The sequence below is a fragment of the Cetorhinus maximus genome, chromosome 10 (assembly GCF_964194155.1).
Source record: "Cetorhinus maximus chromosome 10, sCetMax3.hap1.1, whole genome shotgun sequence".
NCBI classification, from domain to species: domain Eukaryota; kingdom Metazoa; phylum Chordata; class Chondrichthyes; order Lamniformes; family Cetorhinidae; genus Cetorhinus; species Cetorhinus maximus.
In genome coordinates, this window is record NC_135888.1 from 79,856,626 (window position 1) to 79,875,372 (window position 18,747).

The window sequence follows — 18,747 nt, forward strand, 5'->3', positions numbered from 1 at the left end:
AAATGAGGCCATATGGGTTGAGCTCAGGGATGAAAAGGGAGCAGCCACGCTACTAGGAGCATAATATAGACCTTGGAATAGTGAGGGGGAAATAAAAGAGCAAATCTGCAGGCATATTTCTGAGTGCAAAGATATAGGGCAATAATAGTTGGGGGCATCAACTAACCTAAAATCAACTGGGATAGGCACAGAGGACACAAAATTCTTGAACTGTATTCGAGCGAACTTTTTTAGCCAGCACATAACAAGCCCAATGAGAGGGAGTGCGATTCTAGATTTAGTATTAGGAAATGAAGCTAAGTAAGTGAATGAAGTAGCAGTGGGTGACCATTTTGGAGATGGTTTTTAAGCTTTAGTAGCTGTTTGGCAATAAAGATCGAGACCAAGACAGACTCCTTCAGATAGTGTTTTATTTCTGGTGCATAAAACTCTCTTCGGAGAGAACTTGTCTTACCTATTACCTCTTTTATACATCCAAGTGGGTACTTAGGTTGTTAACTGATAATTAGCAATTGAAATCTTTGAGTTAACTGTTTCCTTCCCCGACAATAGTGTTTATAATACACTTAGATTTAATATAACTATGGAAAAGGATAAAGATAGAACAGGACTAAAAGCTGTAAATTGGGGAAAGACAAATTTTACAAAGCTGGGGGATGATCAGGTGTAAGTGGACTGGCTACAGCTACTTGAAGGAAAATCAGTGAGAGACCATTGAGAGGCATTCAAAAGCGAGATTCTGCGGGCGCAGTGTATACATGTTGCCATAAACACAAGGTAAGATAAAGCAGAAAAAGAGAGCATATGATAGTCACACAAAACGTAACACTGTAGAAAGCAGAGAAGAGTATAGTAAGCACAGGAGTGATGTAAAAAAGGTAATTAGGAAAGCAAAGAGAGGATATGAAAAAGTATTGGCAGGTAAAATCAAAGAAAACCCAAAAAATGTTTTACCAGTACATTAAGAGCAAGAGAATAACTAAGGAAAGGGTAAGAACGATCAGAGATGTATATGATAACTTGTACTCTGATGCTGAAGAAGTGGACATGGTTCTCAATGAGTACTTTGTCTCTGTCTTCACTAAGGAGGGATGAAGCTGATATTCTAGTTAAAGAGGAGGAATGTGAAATATTAGATACAATAAGCATAGTGAGAGAGGATGTACTGGAGGGACTGACATCCTGGAAGGTGGATAAGTCACCAGGGCTGGATGCATTGTATCCGAGGCTGCTTAAGGAAGCCAGGGAGGAAATAGTGGATGCTCTGAGGACCCTTTTCCAATCCTCACTAGATACAGGTGAGGTACCAGAGGATTGGAGGACTGTGAACATTGTACCATTGTTTTAAAAAAGGGTGCAAAGGATAGATTAAACAATTATAGGCCAGTCAGTCTGACTTTGGTGGTGGGCAAATTATTAGAATCAAGTTCTGAGAGCCAGGATAAATTGTCACTTAGAAAGGAACAGGTCAGTCAGGGATAGTCAGCATGGTTTTGTTAGGGGAAGGTTGTGTCTTCCTTTTTTTTTTGTTTTACTAATTTAATCAATGTTTTTGAGGAAGTAATGAGGAGGATTGATGAGAGTAGTGCAGTGGATGTTGTCTACATAGATTTCAGTAAGGCATTTGACAAGGTCCTACATGGCAGACTGGTCAGAAAAGTAAAAGCCCATGGGATACAGGGGAATGTAGCGAGTTGGTTTCAAGATTGGCTGGCGACACGAAACAAAGGGTAATGGTTGATGGATGTTTTTGTGAATGGAAAACGGTTTCCAGTGGTGCTCCACAGGTCTTTGTTAGGTCCCTTGCTGTTTATTGTATATATTAATGATTTGGACTTAAATGTGGGGTGGCATGATTGGGAATTTTGGAGATGACACAAAAATTGGCCATGTAGTTGATAGTGAAAAGGATAGCTGTTGTCTCCAGAATTATACCAATGGTTTGGTCGAGTGGGTGAGAAAGTGGCGGATGGAATTCAATCCAGAGAAGTGTGAAGTAATGCATTTGGGGAAGGCAATCAAAGCTAGGGAATACATAATAAATGTGAGGATATTGGAAGGGGTAGAGGAAGTGAGGGACCTTGGTGTATATATCCACAGGTTCCTGAAGGTGGCAGGACAGTTGGATAAGATTGTGAAGAAAGCATATGGAATGCTTTCCTTTATTGGACAAGGTGTAGAATACAAAAGCATGGATGTAATGATGGAATTGTATAAAATGCTGATTAGACCACAACTGGAATTTTGTGTTACAGGAATGACATAATTGTTCTGGAGAGAGTACAGAGGAGATTTACAAGAATGTTTCCGGGGCTTGAAAATTGCAGCTATGAGGAAAGATTGGATAGGCTGGGGTTGTTTTCCTTGGAACTGAGGAGGCTGTGGGGTGACCTGATTGAGGTGTACAAAATTGAGGAACCTAGATCAAGTAGACAGGACTTTCCTGTTTCTCCAGTAGAGAGGTCAATTACCAGGGGGCACAGATTTAAGGTGATTGGTAGAAGGATTAGAGGGGACATGAGGAAAAGCCCCTTCACCCAGAGGGTGGTGGGTGTTTGGAATTCACTGCCTGGTTTGTTGGTAGAGGCAGAAACCCTCAACTCATTTAAAAGGCACCTGGATCTGCACCTTAAGTGCTGTAACCTGCAAGGCTTTGGACCAGGTGCTAGAAGGTGGGATTAAAATGGGCAGCTAGTTTTTTAAAAATTATTTTTCGGCTAGCGCAGACATGATGGGCTGAATGGCTTCTTTCTGTGCTATAACTTTTCTATGGTTCTGTGGTTTGCTAAAAACAGAGAAATATTGATATATATGTGTCATCTCAATTTTAAAAGTGGCCTGAAAGCTTTGAGTTTTTGTGCAATTTTAGCAAGCAGTTTAAGTTTGTTTTATGATCGTAGTTTTAGTGGATAAAAATGAAGTTGGATCCTAATTTTCCTTCAAGAAAGACAAAAAACTTACCCCCAGCTTTAGGAGGAAGCAACCAGAAGCACATTTTAAGCCCCAGTTTTGCTTAAGTTTTTCAGCTTGGCTCAGTGGTAGCACTCTTGCCTCTAATGAAGTTGTGGGTTCAAGCCCTCTTTTGCAGTGTATAAAATGTCTCTCATGATATACCCTGTCAAAATATAAGTTTTTTTTCTCTTTTTAAGCTGTTTGAGCCTATATTTATCTTGCTGCATTGATCTTCCTTGGTATTGCTCATGGACACTGTGCACTGGAACATGAAGACTGGTTAGTGGGAGACAGGATTGAAGAATTATTGTTCTGTATGTCTTGGTGCCACTGGGGGTTAGGGTAGAAATATTATCCAAATGTTGGAATATTTTTCTGCTGTTGTCAGTCCCAGTTTTATAGAGGAGGAACTGTCCTGGCTGGTTTTGCATTCTGATTGAACCAAACAGGAGCCCTACTGCAATGCAGATACAAAATATTTATCAGCTATGTAACTTATTATGTACCAAAATGTATATAAACCCAAAGAATTCTGATAAAATTGTCGAGCTAGAAAGATGTATCTGTTGGGAAAAAAAAAACCACACTGAACAAAATTGAAATTCTAAATCAACAATCAACTACTCCTAGGCAATTGAGAGCAGGCCTTTTTGTGTTGAACCATCCATGCATTTTAACCTGTCAAATCAAACCACTTTATCAATTATGGGAACTTGTTGGAGATTTGATTTTTCTATTCTTTCTGGAAGAGAGCAGTTCTGCTAACATGGACAATGGATATTTTACTGCGGAAAAGGGAGTAGGCATTCCACTTGGATACCAATACTTACTCCTAGATATCAGTACCTGCTGTCATAGTCAGACACTTGATAGATTTGCACCTACATCAATGGCTTTCTTGCAGATTTGAGGTCTGAAGTAATGTGATGACAGGTCTCCAGAAGGGCCTGAGCAATTGATAAACATAGTTGTAATTCCCCAGATGTAATTAATAAAATGAGAATTTTAAAAATGGTATTAAAATGCTTTCCTTTCCCTTCCAAAAATGTTCTTATGATAAGAGAAGTATCTCCCCTTATTTGAGACATTCATGCCCCCAAAAACTGGAATGTTCTCATTCATCAAGTATCAAGGAGAGTACTTATCAGACAAACAATTATGGAATAAATGTAAGAAAAATAATTGCACTTTTAAGGAAATCTCTTCCATAGAATGTATTTATTTTGATGATGCAGCTATTCCAAAAGAAAATTTAATTTATAGATGAGGATTTTGCAAATTTCTGTCAAAATAGAAATAATTGCCCTGAAAATTGTTCAATTGATAGTTTGTTTCTAACCCACCTGAATCTAATGTTGCATTGAAAAAATTATATGTCTAAACTGATTATTGAGGATCCCACTGCATATACTTGCCGAAACATGCTTGGTCAAGCTTCCACCAGCACTTGAAATGAGGCATTCCACCAATTGTGTTTTTTTTTGACAAAAGAAAATCTGATTCTGTACATGTCACATGGCTGATGCTTTCTGAGTGTTCTAAAGTTGTTTTCAGTCACATGCAATCTTGGCAGGAAAGTTATCACATCTCAGTTTTCTTTATTGATAATCTAGTGGTACAACTGGTCCTGTAGCAGGTAAGTCTTGTTGCAATGGTCAGAAAAGCTTTGTACATTGCATACAACAGGGATCCACCATGCTGTGACAACATGTTTGCAAGACAGAATGGAACCGATGCTCCTTATTGTTCCAAATTGTAGAAAAAGTCATCGAGCAGATTTGGAGTGTAGTGTTTGCAGTACAGACAATTTATTTTTGAGGAATTTCAGTATTGCATGACTTGAATGCCTGAAATGTTTTTTAAATTTTCACACCATAGAGTGTGTAATGAAATCCAAAAATGTACACTTACACAAATATTTCCCACATCACATCAAGGTGCCTTGCTCTGAAGAATACACTCTTCTGCTACTTAGTTTGTTTTGATGATGTTTGGATTCAGATCTTTTGATGTTTTGGCAATGATGCAGAAAAGTATACAATGCTGGTTATTTCTCATTGCCTTATCTACCATCTTTGTAGTGCATATGCACTTCGTGCTTAACAGCATGAATCAACAAGGTAGGATGTGTTGTTTAGTCTTGAAATTTTGGGTTGGCTTTCAAACCTGTGCAGAGGTAAGGTTTTCAGACAACTTCTGGGATGAGTAATGTTGATAATTACATTTCCATATATAACTTTCAACTAGTACAAGAAAATCATGGGGAAGACACTTATTTGTAAGCAATTGGTCAATCAAGCAAAGACAAAATATGCTGACCATCAGCAGTGTCCTAAATGTAATTATCCAACAAACAATTCTATTTTGGGTTGGATGCACAGTAGTTGCATTTCATCATTGCAGCTATTCCTTGCAAGCCAGTTGCTGTTTTAATACTCTTTGTTGGCTTTATTCCCTTATTGTATATATCTTGAATTCCGTGCTCACTTTTATTTGTTACCAGTTAATTTAGATTGCAGACTACTTACTGAACAATATCTTCAAGAGACATGTCCTTGCAAAATGAGCCATTTATAGGTCCTTTAATAAAAATATTCACTTTATTGAAGTCTGAAATGAGCGCTATAATGCGCACACAACCTCTTTCTTTTTCAGTGGCTTACAACACATCCAATCCATGTGTTACTTCCCTTTCTGGGAATGGTTGCAATATCTTAATTTTTACAAAAGTATTTTCTAAAATGTTACTATAAATTTATTAGTGATCTTCAAAATGGCTTAGATATCGTATAAACTTGGGTTGGAAATATCTTGTTTGCTTGAAATAGTTTGGTGGCCAGTTACCATTTTTGATGTTGACACTGGCCATGTTTTCCTACTGACATGCCTTTTGAGATTCTTATCGTTTCTCGTTAAGAGGTTGTTATAGAGTACAAAGAAATTATCCCCTGCATTGGATTTTGCATGCAACTGTGAAATGTTGCATTCAGTCTTGTTGTTTAAACTGTCTTTCAGCAGACCAGTTTTGGACTTCTGACTTTCAAGATGGATCGAGATGCATGGTCCTTTTGAGGCCTTGAGATCCCTGATCTAACATTTTTGTTTTAACTTTTCAGCCTGGCAAAGTTCTCTGAGGAATCTGTGCCATTACTCGCATCAGCCATCTGTTAGACGAACTTAGATAGCGAAACAGCTTTCTACAGAGCCAACAAAGGCTACCTACTAACTACTGAAGAATTATTTTTTCCTGCTCTTGCCAATTTTGAACTAGACTCTCTCTTGTGCCAGAATGTCATTGGGTAGAGCCCAGCAGGATCATGGTCGTGGCATGAAGAAAGACAGTCATAATATTGGATTCTTTCCTGCAGCGCAGTCTGCAAATGTCCCTGCGAATCTTGGGAGAATGAACCAGGGTGCACGAATGGGTGGCTATATGAATTTTGGACGGGGTCAGGCAATGGGCCTACAAGGTGTGGGACAAGGACATCAAAATATGTCTTCAGGTGGTGGGCCCTCTCGATCCAGCAGCGGTTTGCCTTCCTTGTTTGATGTAGGCAGTCGTAATCAAAACTCACTTGCCGTTCAGAAACGGATTGATGCGGACAGGGCCAGTAATATTTTAGCTACCTTTGGCCTTTCATCCAGGGACTTGGATGAACTGAGCCGCTATCCTGAAGACAAACTTACTCCTGAATCCTTGCCAGACATTCTTATGCAGCTTAAAAAGAAAAGAAATGATGAAGGAACATCTTTGAATTACGGCAGAGGTGACAGTTCTCCTCGGGATGATCGTTCCTTCAGACCCTCCCGTAATGAATGGGAGGAAGAAAGGCGCTTTCGGAGTAATTTTGAAGGTCGTGATCCTGACGCTGATCCTGTGGTCAATTATGACCATGGTTCTTCTCGAGAGTCGAGTTCTAGATATTATGACAGGAAGGACTATGAGACTGAACGATTAAGAGGTGATGACTTTCGTAGAGATGATATGCGTATGTCTGAGCCAATCTATGATTCTGATTATGGAAAAATGGGGCCCTCACCTTCCCGTGGGCAAGAAAGGTCTCTTTTTGAGAGAAAGCGAGGATCTCCTTCACTGAGCAACATAAACGATTACCATGGTTTCTTGCCAACAATGTTCCCTCATTTGTGTTCGCTGTGTGATGTAACTGTTCATTCTGTGAAGGTGAGTGACTTCTAATTTAAAAATTGCTTTATTAAGTATAATTCTGACAAACAACAGCTCTTGTTGGACTTGTGGAAACCTCATTTGGTCTTAATTTGTTCCAGATACTCTTTGGAACGTCTTAGCAACGTGAAATGCTGCACAGGATCTCTTCATTATTATCAGTTTAATGACAACTGAGAACCATTTAAAAGCAGTTGTCATTTATAGTATGCATCTCAAATTCATGCACAGATTGCTGATGGAAACTATAGTATTTTGGACTTGGTGAAATCAAAAGGGTGTGCAGTACTTGTAACCCATTGACATTGCTTATCAATTAAAAGAAGAGGGGAAGTGACTTTTCGCCATCAGAAATTATGTGCCCACCTTGGCGGTTAGAGCATATGTTATGAATATATCGGGCCTTGGGTCTCAAATTTTTTTCTATGTTAATGTTTTGACACATCAATATATGGTGCAACTTGGCACATGCAAAATACCTTTCTCCAAAGGACCATGTTCAGGAGAGGATGGTGTGTAATGCACATCTAAATACAAGACTGGTTTCCTTTCAACACTCAACTCTTCACCATGTTTTCCAGTTTGCCTTGTGACAATGTCCTCTCTTCTCCCTTATTAACTAAAGATGGAGCTTTCTGAAATGTCACCAGTGAAGATATTTATATAAAAGAAAGCTTAAGTTGGTACTGATGTCTGCAGTCCAGCACCCAGTTGCTTAGCTACAGTAAGAGAAGATTATTTCCAACATCTGTTTGGGATTCTTACTTAACCAGGTGACTGGAGTCTGCTTTGGCTCTGTGATACTTTTAGGTGTTTTTTTAAAAAAAATTCTACCATGAAGGTTAATGTACGTGAAAATGTTTATCGACATGAGTGGTACAGTACTGTGCACACATTTGATTTTTTATGTTGCAAAATGTGTTTTTGTTAGCTGGAAATTTTAATTGTGGTTTACATTCCTTTTGAAGGGACTGGAATCTCATTAATCAGGAAGTTTTACCATTTCTGTTGTAGATTATTGAGTCCGTAGATATTTGTTATAAGAAAAAGAATTCCAGAATTTAAGTTTTTTTATGGAAGAGTGCTGTATAAGTGTTTTTTTAAAAGTGCTGCTTCGAAATAACATTAGAAATAATCACTTGATCCAGGTAAATTCACGTGATCATATTACAGCTGATCAAACACAAAATTCTTTATAGTATAAATGCTTACCAAATTATAATTTGGGGTGTTCACCTCCAATTGACCATGACAGCATCTCATTAAGTTACTTTCCCTGTCTATGAAGGTTGTATTACCCATGCCAATGTTGCTTTTCAATTTGGTACCTGTTGGCTAGTCTTCAGTGAACCTTATCGCATTGTGACCATTTTCTGTCTGGGCAAAAGATTCGGTTGAAAAGTTCAGATATTTTAAATTTTTTGTAATTTGTCAAACTTATGGCAGTTCTTGGGTTCCAAATCTCCATGTGTTACAGGAAGGTAGGTTTTGGATTTAATAATTTATACCGACATCCAGAAATGCTCAGTTGTCTTTGCATAGCTTTGCTTTCCTTTCTGGGTTAGGAAGCAAACCTTCAAAAAACACAAGACAATAACCTAACTTATTCTGTGTACGTAAGGATTCATACTAAAGGATTAACCATAGTAGGCAACCTTTTTGAATCAAGCTCTACCCACTGACCAGATTGTCAGCACCAGGAAAGAGTTTAAAGTTGCCATAGGCAACATTGTCTGGCACTAGGCTCTAAATAATACCAGTACTGTATTCAGAAGGTTCTGGAAACAAACGATTAACTTGACAGAAGGCTGACAAGTTTTGTGGTCTGAATCGGGTGAAAGATTAATAAAAATTCATCAGACAGTGGTTTTGAATATAATTTTTTCCCATATTTTCCCCCCAAAAAGTCTGAGGCCCCATAAGTGACTTGATCGAGACCTATTCACCTGATTGAGAAATAATTAATTCAAACATACTTAGTACCACCACCTTGTTCGCACCACTGGTATACAGCATTGAAGATATTATCTGAGGATGCATGGATATGAGCTCATTGTGAGACTATTGTATTGCACCAACCCTGCTCTCTCTCCACCCCCCCCCCCCCCCCCCCCCCACCCCAAACACACACTTGCACACTCTCACTCCCCATCTCAACCCCTCCCTCCCTCTTTCTGATATCATGATTTTGAAGTCTAAACATAAAATCCTTGAACTGGCTAAGCATCCTGAATATCCTTGATAAGTTTGGCCTTGGCTGTTGTATTGTCTTCACTCTCGTCTTCTAAGTCCTTGATTCAAGCCCCTATTCATAACTGGGCTCTCGGCACTGCAGTACTGAGGCGTGCTACATTGTCGTGTGGTGCCATCTTTTGGATGAAATGTTAAACCAAAATCGCATCTCTGGTGGATGTAAAACTTTTCCAACGCCACTATTTCAGAAGTTCTTCTGTTCTGTCCGGCCATAATTTCTCATCCAAAGACATTAAAGCATTTGTCATGCTTGTTTATAAGGCCTTACTCTGTGAAAATGACCGTTGTATTTGCCTAGGTAATAGTGAAAGTAATTCATAGAAATGTAATTTTCTTTTATGTGTAGCGTAGTATTGTGGAATATATTGGCATAGATTGAGAATTGGTTAGCAGACGGGAAGCAGAGAGTAGGAATAAACGGGTCTTTTTCGGAATGGCAGGCAGTGACTAGTGGGGTACTACAGGGATCAGTACAGCCCCAGTTATTCACAATATGTATAAATGATTTGAATGAGGGAACCAAATGTAATATTTCCAAGTTTGCTGATGACATGAAACTCGGTGGGAATGTGAGTGATGGGGAGGATGTTACGAGGCTTCAAGGCGATTTAAACAGGTTGAGTGAGTGGCCAACTGCATGGCAGATGCATTATAACGTGGATGAGTGTGAAGTTATCCACTTTGGTAGGAAAATCAGAATGGCAGACTATAAATTGGGAAATGTTGATGTACAAAGGGACCTTTCTGTCCTTGTACACCAGTCACTGAAAGCAAGTATGCAGATACAACAAGCAGTTAAGAAGGCAAATGTTATGTTGGCCTTCATTGTGAGAGGACTTAAGTACAGGAGCAAGGATGTCTTATTGCAGCTGTACAGGGCCTTGGTGAGACCACACATACCATCATGTATTGTGTACAGTTTTGGTCTCCTTACCTAAGAAAGGATATACTTGCCATAGAAGGAGTGCAGCAAAAGTTCACCAGACTGATTTCTGGGGTGGCAGGATTGTTGTATGAGGAGAGATTGGGTCGACCAGGCCAGTATTCACTGGAGTTTAGAAGAATGAGAGGGGATCTCATTGAACTTATAAAATTCTGACAGGGCTGGACAGACTGGATGCAGGGATGATGTTTCTCTGGCTGAGGGGTCTAGAACAAAGGGTCACAGTCTAGGATATGGGTTAGGCCATTTAGGACTGAGATGAGGAGTAACTTCTTCACTCAGAGGGTGATGAACCTGTGAAATTCTCTGCGACACAGGGCTATGGCGACCAAGTCACTGAATATATTTAAGAAGGAAATGGATTTCTGGACTCTTAAAGGCATTAAGGGGTATGGGTAAAGAGTGGGAATATGGTGTTGAGATAGAGGATTAGCCGTGATCATATTGAATGGCGGAGCAGGCTGAAAGGGCCAAATGACCTACTCCTGCTCCTATTTTCTGTTTCTATATTTCTATAATTGGATTCTGAAAAAATTCTTTGATTTCTTTAATTCATTGCCCCAGATAACAAAGCACTCAATTCTGCCTGTATTCGGATTTCCGAAGAGTCTAAATGATACAAACTACCAAGTAGCAACAGCTGCCTGTTTTATGTTTATCTCCATGCCCAATTCTTCTAGAGATCTTTGGTACGTAGAAGCGAAGAAATTAAAGCCATCTGACCAGTTCAGGGTGTTAACTTAAAAAATTGTCTCAGTTGCTGATCTCTACTTTAACTAAACCTGTTGAGAGATGTGATTGAAATAATTTGCACCTCTTCCCTATTAATGTTTGTGGGGCTGATATACAGATTAGTAATACAGTAAAGATTTGGGTGTCCACGTTAATTCCAATTTAGTTTTGTGACGTAGACATAAATTTGGTGAAACATGACAGATTTCTGCATAAAATTGGTGAATTTAGAATTCAGCATAAAAACATCGGGCGGAATTTTACGGCCCTATTATGGCGGGGTAGTAAAATGTGGTGAGCCGGTCAAAAGTCCATTGACTTTGGTGGGACAGTAAAATCCCACCAGCGTAGAGCTCCACCCATGGAAAATATGAGAGGTGGGAAGGTGATGAAGCAAAAGCAACAGGGAGACAAATAAAATGAGCAACTAAAAATGAGAGGGCAAAGTTTATCAGAAAAAGAACAATTATAACTGACTAACACATGAGAGAAAAAAGGATCAGGAAAAAAAAAGCAAAAACCAAGAGATATTTTCTTTTTAAAATGTGACCACTATTTTGTTCCAGGAAAGAACTATGATACTTGATTAGTAAGCGTTGATTTGCAAAACTGGCTACAAAAACTTTGAATCTGGTGGCTAAAAGTGCAAAAGCAGTCTGTAACCATTTTCAAAACTGGCTTTTGGAACCAAATGCTTTCAACTTGAGGGTAAAACCTGCTGGTTGACTTGATCACAGTGATGTTCTTGAGAATCATTCTCTTTGTCTCTAGCTGGAGATAAATAGAGAAATGTTTTACTCCTGATACCATGTGGAAGGCCCAGGTTAACACATGGTTCAATCCTTGGAAGATGTAACTAGTAGGTACGCTGTAATTTTTTTTTCTCTGATGCCTTCTAGTTCTCTACCCTTCATCACATTCCTGCTTATCAATGTGGCATTCACAAAGCTAGTGGATTTTTTTTACGAAAGCACTATAATTTTAAAATAACTGACAAATTACTTGATAGTTAGGAGTAAAAATATGGCACTCCTTTAGAAATCTCAATGCAAAGTTGTGGATGTGTGCCATAATGCTTTAATGTAAGAAAACACACTGAAATTAAGTGATCAAATATCCCAGGTTTCCACCAATATTAATTCAAAGACTTTCAATCGAGCTGATCTTAATTTTGAGAAAATGTCTTTTCAGAATATTAGTGCAACAAGCACAGTCATCCACATACTATCTTCAGCTACTAAAGATACCTGATTTAATAGTGTATTTGAATTCCTGCTGTGGTTAAGCAGACAAGCCCTCTCATGGACTGTAGTGGTTCAAGAAGGCAGTTCACCACCACCTCAAGGGCAAGTAGGGATTGGCCAATAAATGCTGGCCTAGCCATTGACACTCACAACCCATGAATGAATGAAAAAAATGCTCTTCCCTTCCTTTTGAGATTCACTGTTTAGCCATCATAGGATATAGAACCATAGAAAAATTACAGCACAGAAGGAGGCCATTCGGCCCATCTTGTCCGTGCCAGCCAGAGGACACCCAGGTGCTCTTTCTAATCCCACCTTCCTGCACCCGGCCCATAGCCCTGCAGTTTATGGCACTTTAGGTGCAGATCCAGGTACTTCTTAAAAGAGTTTAAGGTTTCTGCCTTTTCCACCAACTTGGGCAGCAAATTCCAGATGCCCACTACCCTCTGTGTAAAAAAATTCTTCCTCATGTCCCCCCTATACGTTCTGCTACTTATCTTGAATCTATGTCCCCTGGTTCTAGAATTCTCCACCAAAGGAAACAATTTTATCCTGTCTGCTCTATCTATTCCCCTCATAATTTTGTACACCTCAATCAAGTCACCTCTCAGCCTTCTTTGTTCTAAGGAAAATAACCCCAACCTATCCAATCTCTCCTCGTAGCTACACTTTTCTAACCCTGGCAACATTCTTGTAAACCTCCTCTGCACTCTCTCCAGAGCTATTACGTCCTTCCTGTAATGTGACCAGAACTGCACACAATACTCCAGTTGTGGCCTCACCAGTGTTTTATACAATACCAACATTATATATAGAGAATAAAACTGGAAGGAAGTATATTTTTCACAACCTGTGCACAGTAGTTCTTCACATTGTAGCAGGCTTGTAAGTGCCTGCCCCGTTCACTTCCCCCAAAAAATTGGTTGTGTTTAAGAGCTTTGTTTTGTGTGCTTGAAGTATCTTCAGTCAACATATGGGAAAACAGTGGAAGAGTTTGCATTGGGGTGGTCCATAAACATGGAAGTCCCTTAATGAGATGATGTGATTGGCAAAATAAATTTACCATGTGGGCTATGACATGGATAAACAGTCGTATGGAGGAAAAACTTCATTTGAAGAATGAAGTTGACTGCATTTGGGGTGAGTAATAATATACTTTTTCATGAACTGACTTAATTATAAGTTTTCTAACCGCACAATTTACACTTGGTTCCTTTTGATATATATTTGTCCCACAAATAATTAAAAACCCACTTTTCTCAGAAAACACCACGTTCAGGATAGTGATTATTTCTTTTGTTACTATTTCACTATTTACAGGAAATCTGGCTATTTACATAATGTATACTGTGTATGTAATTTTCCTTTGGTCAAGTGAGTTAAAATGATAGAGATTTATTAGAGGGGAAATTAAACATTACATCAAAAGTCACTAGGATGTTAAAAGATGAATATTTGTTTAAAAATTAAAAGATGAACATTTCTTTGAAAAATGACAACTTAATTGATTAGGAATTGAACAGGGGAGGGTAATGTAAGCTGTAGCAGATTAGAAAGAATTCTGAATAGAAATGGTAAGGAAAAAAAGAAAAGAGAGTGAGTCACTGTCAGGTGCACATGATTGGTTTAGTTTTTTTTAAAAAGCATGGGAAAGCTGCTAGTTGCCTTGCCCCAATCAATTGCAGTTGCACAAAATGGTATAATTATTTGTCCAGCCTCCATATACAAATGAATAGGGAGTCGCCAAAAGCTGAATAATTTGCACATATGCTGACTGCTTTGAGTTTTTTGTCTCCTTTGCTTCACCCTCCGTTCTGTTTGTCTAGAAGTGTACTACTGTTTCTCCCCTCTATTTGGGGGGAGAAAAAAACATATCCAGCTTGTATGTTGGTCTTAGTCTTATGATTAGCAAGTTTCATTCAACATTTCAGTTCACTCAGGTCTTGTGCACGTTTAAATTGCTTGGTTGTTTTTGCATAAGATTATTCACTTTAATGCCAATGTCCAGTAACACCAGAACTGTTATACAGGTATAATCTTCCAATAGCCCCATGGTTACTATGCCATATAGTGTGGTACTGAGCCAAACAGATCAGAAAAGTGCCAGGTTGATTGGTCCACTTGGTTAATTACAACTGGGGCTGCAGTAAAACTGACTGGGCTAGAATGAAGGAAAGATCAAGTGGGCTTCTCATATCCAATTACCTGACTGGACAAAGGCAAATAGGAATGTTTTATTTACGAGACCAGGAATCCTGGAACAGCAAAAGGATTAGGGTGTCTTGGTACGTAAATGAGTAAAAGTCAATATACTGATACAGCAAGCAATTAAAAAGGTTACTAGAATGTTGGCCTTTTATCCCAAGGATTTAAACAACAAAAGTAAGGTAGTGCTGCTTCAGTTGTACACAACCATGCTTTGGAATACTGTTCAATTTTGAGCAACATACTTCAGGAAGAATAAATTGGTCTTTTAGAGAGTAGAGTGCAATTCAGCAGAAACATACAAGAGCTTAAAGATTTAAAGTATGAGGACACGTTGTGTAAACCTGGTTTATATTCTGGGTTTAAAAGGCTGAGGGTGATTTGATGGAGGTGTTTAAAATGAAGAACAGATCTGAGGGTATGTATAATTAAGCTATTTCCTCTGGTGGGGGAAATCCAGAACAAGACTTCCCAATCTTAAAATTGGAACAAAGGCAATCAGGAATGGGAAGAAAAACACATTTCCACACAGTGTACTGGAGATCGGGAGCACTCTTTCCCCCTAAAGACAGAATGCTAGGCCAGTTATTTTTTAAGACTGATAATGTTTTTTGGGTTCGGGGATCAAAGGTGGGTAAATGGAGCTAAAGTACACAAACATCAAATGAGCTAATAAAATGATAGAACAGACTTGAGGTGCTGAATAATCTGTTCCGAAATGAGTTTACAACTTTCTCCAATTTTGGAGGTGTGCTCCTTCATTTCCAATTATGAACATTTAAAAATAAAGGACAGAAAAGGCCAGCTGATACATAGAGCCTGCCCCCTATTGTTATGGTGCAACTTAAGTGCACTGTAGGTCCCATTTGCCCACCAGGCATACTTTGATACTTCAACTTTTTTTTCTTAATGCTGATGATAAATCGCTTGGCAGGCAATTTTCTTTTCAAATAGGAAACTAGTCATGTTTGACAAGGGCAGACGACTCACTTACTGTATTCAGTAGGATTGCTCCATGACACAAGAAAATGGCTTTCCTCGTGCTGTCAGCTTCAGAAGTTCAGCCTTGAAGTCTTTGGAAATTTTTCTTTTGAGCCAAGAAAATTCAAGGTTCTACTCTTGCAACTTTTCTTTTACAAACAGAATGTACTTGCCTACTAATGGATTTTATATCCTTCCATCCCAAAGGAAAAAATTTAGGGGGGGTGGGGGAGGAGAAAATTGAGGATTCAAATGGCACATAGAACCTCACAGCAATAGTTGTTAAGTGTGTGATGTTTCAGATCAGAATGGGCATTCCATAGAAAATTGCTGAAATTCATTGTAAAGGGAGTACAAACTGTTCTGTTTGGCTTAATGGTGCCCATTATGGCAGCCCCACTTGGTCCACATTTGTATCTATCCATATTTACATTTTTAGCTAATCCAACAACCACTCACCTTCCCTGTCCCCACCACCCCAGCAAGATGTTGCATTTGTGACAGTTTAGCTGTTACTAAGGTACGAGGGATAACATACTTGTAGATTCACACAAATCCAAATTAACATTAGTACAGCACTCTCCTTTCACTGCTATTATTCCAGCCATTATTGGACATTGTCTTGCTACTACTGAACTGCTTCTGGGTCAAACAATTGCAATGTTGATTTGAGGTCAATACTACATTATTGATCCTGGGCTGATGCCTACATTTGTTGGCAAAGCATTGAATGGAAGGCTCCTAAGATATTCCTTCTTTACCCTTGATTCTTTGCTGGTTTTACTTTGTCCCATCCTTCCTGAAGGCCTTCTAATTTGGGTACAGCTCCTCAGACTCTGGCCAGCTTATTTCCCTCTGTTCTTGGTATATGATGGAGTGTCATCTGGCTATTTGACTGTAAGGGCATTAAGATATAGACTAATAATAGGCTCACTCAACATTCACTTGTGCAATTCCAGCAGGGCTGATTGGATAGTATTTGGGAGTATAGTCATGGTTGATTGATTGTCCTACATCAGGAATGTGGAAACTTATTATAATACTCTTGCTGCCATCTTGATTAAGTTCAATAAACTCTGTTTGACCCTCGTACTTCCTGGCCACATACCTTACTAATTGGGCCTCTAGGTGCATTTTGTTGCTTTAGAATAGCCATCAGCCAAAAGTAGCAATGTTATTATGTGTGTTCCAGTTGTAAACTCCACCTACCATGCCATGTCCTGGTGACACATGTTTAGTGCAAGAGTATCTAATTCAGGGATGATAAAACAAGTATGTGGACCAGACATGTATCATGATAGATAAATTGAATCACTTTGAGTAATGTAGCTAGCTTTTGCTGATCAAGGAGCAATGCAAATGTCATCATTACTAGCTTTTTCCTTTCAAAGGTATAGGTGTATATATGGAGGATACAGTATCAGTCTATAAACAGATCAGGGAAGAACGTATGACCGGTGTAATACCAAACTGTTAAAATTCAGTGGCTCAGTGATTCCTTCTTTATTTTGATTATGGCATATCCACTTGTATATGGAGGTTGAACAATATGCTCAGAATGAGGAAACAGCCTAAATATTCAAATTACAGTCATACACAGTGTATATTATTAAATAACAGGTTATGACTTAATCCTGAGATTTAAATGGCATTTATAAACTAAGATTTCCTTCAGCATTGTTGCTGGGCAGCCACTCTGTTTTTATCTATGTCCCACTGTATTGAACCAACCTTTCTTACTGTACTGGTAAAGATTTGCACTTGTTAGTACCCCTATACCGTATGTAGTATCACAGTTTGATTTTAGCATAAATGTAAAATTTGTGATTTTTTTTTTCTTTCCTATTTAGGATTGGAACCAGCATAAGAACGAACCAGCACACAAACGGCGTTGCTTGCTGCTTTTGGAAATGTATGCATTTCTTCTTAATTTACTTTGAAAAGATTGACTTCAACTTTTTTTAAATTGCATCCCAAGTTTATGTGGGATACATGAGTTGTACGTGCAATATTGATCATGTAAGAATATTTGGCAATTTCCATTTTGATTTTGTTTGGAAGGTCTAATCTCAGTTCATTTTAATATTGGTCTGGCCTACATGTGACTCCAGACACACAGCAACGTGGTTGACTCTTAAATGCCCTCTGAAATGGCCTAGCAAGCCACTCAATTGTATCAAACCGCTACAAAATCACAAAAATGGAACGAAACCAGGCAGACCACCTGGCATCGACCTAGGCACCAGAAACGACAAAGGCAGTCTCGGCCCTGTCGACCCTACAAAGTCCTCCTTACTAACATCTGGGGACTAGTGCCAAAATTGGGAGAGCTGTCTCACAGACTAGTCAAGCAACAGCCTGACATAGTCATCCTCATGGAATCATATCTTACAGGTAATGTCCCAGACACCAGCATCACCATCCCTGGGTATGCCCTGTCCCACTGGCAGGACCGACCCAGCAGAGGTGGCGGCACAGTGGTAAACAGTCAGGATGGAGTTGCCCTGGGAGTCCTCAACATCGACTCTGGACCCCATGAAGCCTCATGGCATCAGGTCAAACATGGACAAGGAAACCTCCTGCTGATTACCACACACTGCCCTCCCTCAGCTGATGAATCAGTGCTCCTCCATGTTGAATACCACTTGGAGGAAGCACTGAGGGTGGCAAGGGCGCACAATGTACTCTAAATGGGGGACTTAAATATCCATCACCAAGAGTGGCTCGGTAGCACCACTACTGACCGAACCAGCCAAGTCCTAAAGGACACAGCTGCTAGATTGGGTCTGCGGCAGGTGCTGAGGGAACCAACAAGAAGGAAAAACATACTTGACCTCATCCTCACCAATCTACCTGCCACAGATGGTTTTAGGAGTGACCACCGCGCAGTCATAGTGGAGACGAAGTCCCACCTTCACATTAAGGATATCCTCCATTGTGTTGTGTGGCACTACCACTGTGCAAAATCTGATAGATTTTTAACAGATGTAGCAATTCAAGACTGGGCATGCATGAGGCACTGTGGGGGATCAGCAACAACAGAACTGTACTTGAACACAATCTGTAACTTCATAGCCTGGCATATCCTCCCACTCTACCATTACCATCAAGCCAGGGGATCAACCCTGGTTCAATGAAGAGTGCAGGGAGGCATGCCAAAAACAGCATCAGGCATACCTAAAAATGAGGTGTCAGCCTGGTGAAGCTATAGCACAGGACTGCTTGCATGACAAACAGCATAAGCAGCAAGT

At 39.4% G+C, this 18,747-nt stretch overlaps 1 protein-coding gene across 3 annotated transcripts in view; it reads left to right on the forward strand.

The window, feature by feature from the left end:
* The window catches only part of LOC144685790 (matrin-3-like), a 67,554-nt gene that overhangs the window by 9,310 nt on the left and 39,497 nt on the right, over nucleotides 1–18,747 (forward strand). For all 3 annotated transcript variants that reach the window (XM_078550667.1, XM_078550668.1, XM_078550669.1), the window contains exons 2-3: nucleotides 6,069–7,135; nucleotides 17,347–17,408. In XM_078550667.1, coding sequence (XP_078406793.1) covers nucleotides 6,242–7,135; nucleotides 17,347–17,408 — 956 coding nt within the window. In that variant the 5' untranslated portion in view covers nucleotides 6,069–6,241. The remainder of the gene's footprint in view (nucleotides 1–6,068; nucleotides 7,136–17,346; nucleotides 17,409–18,747) is intronic.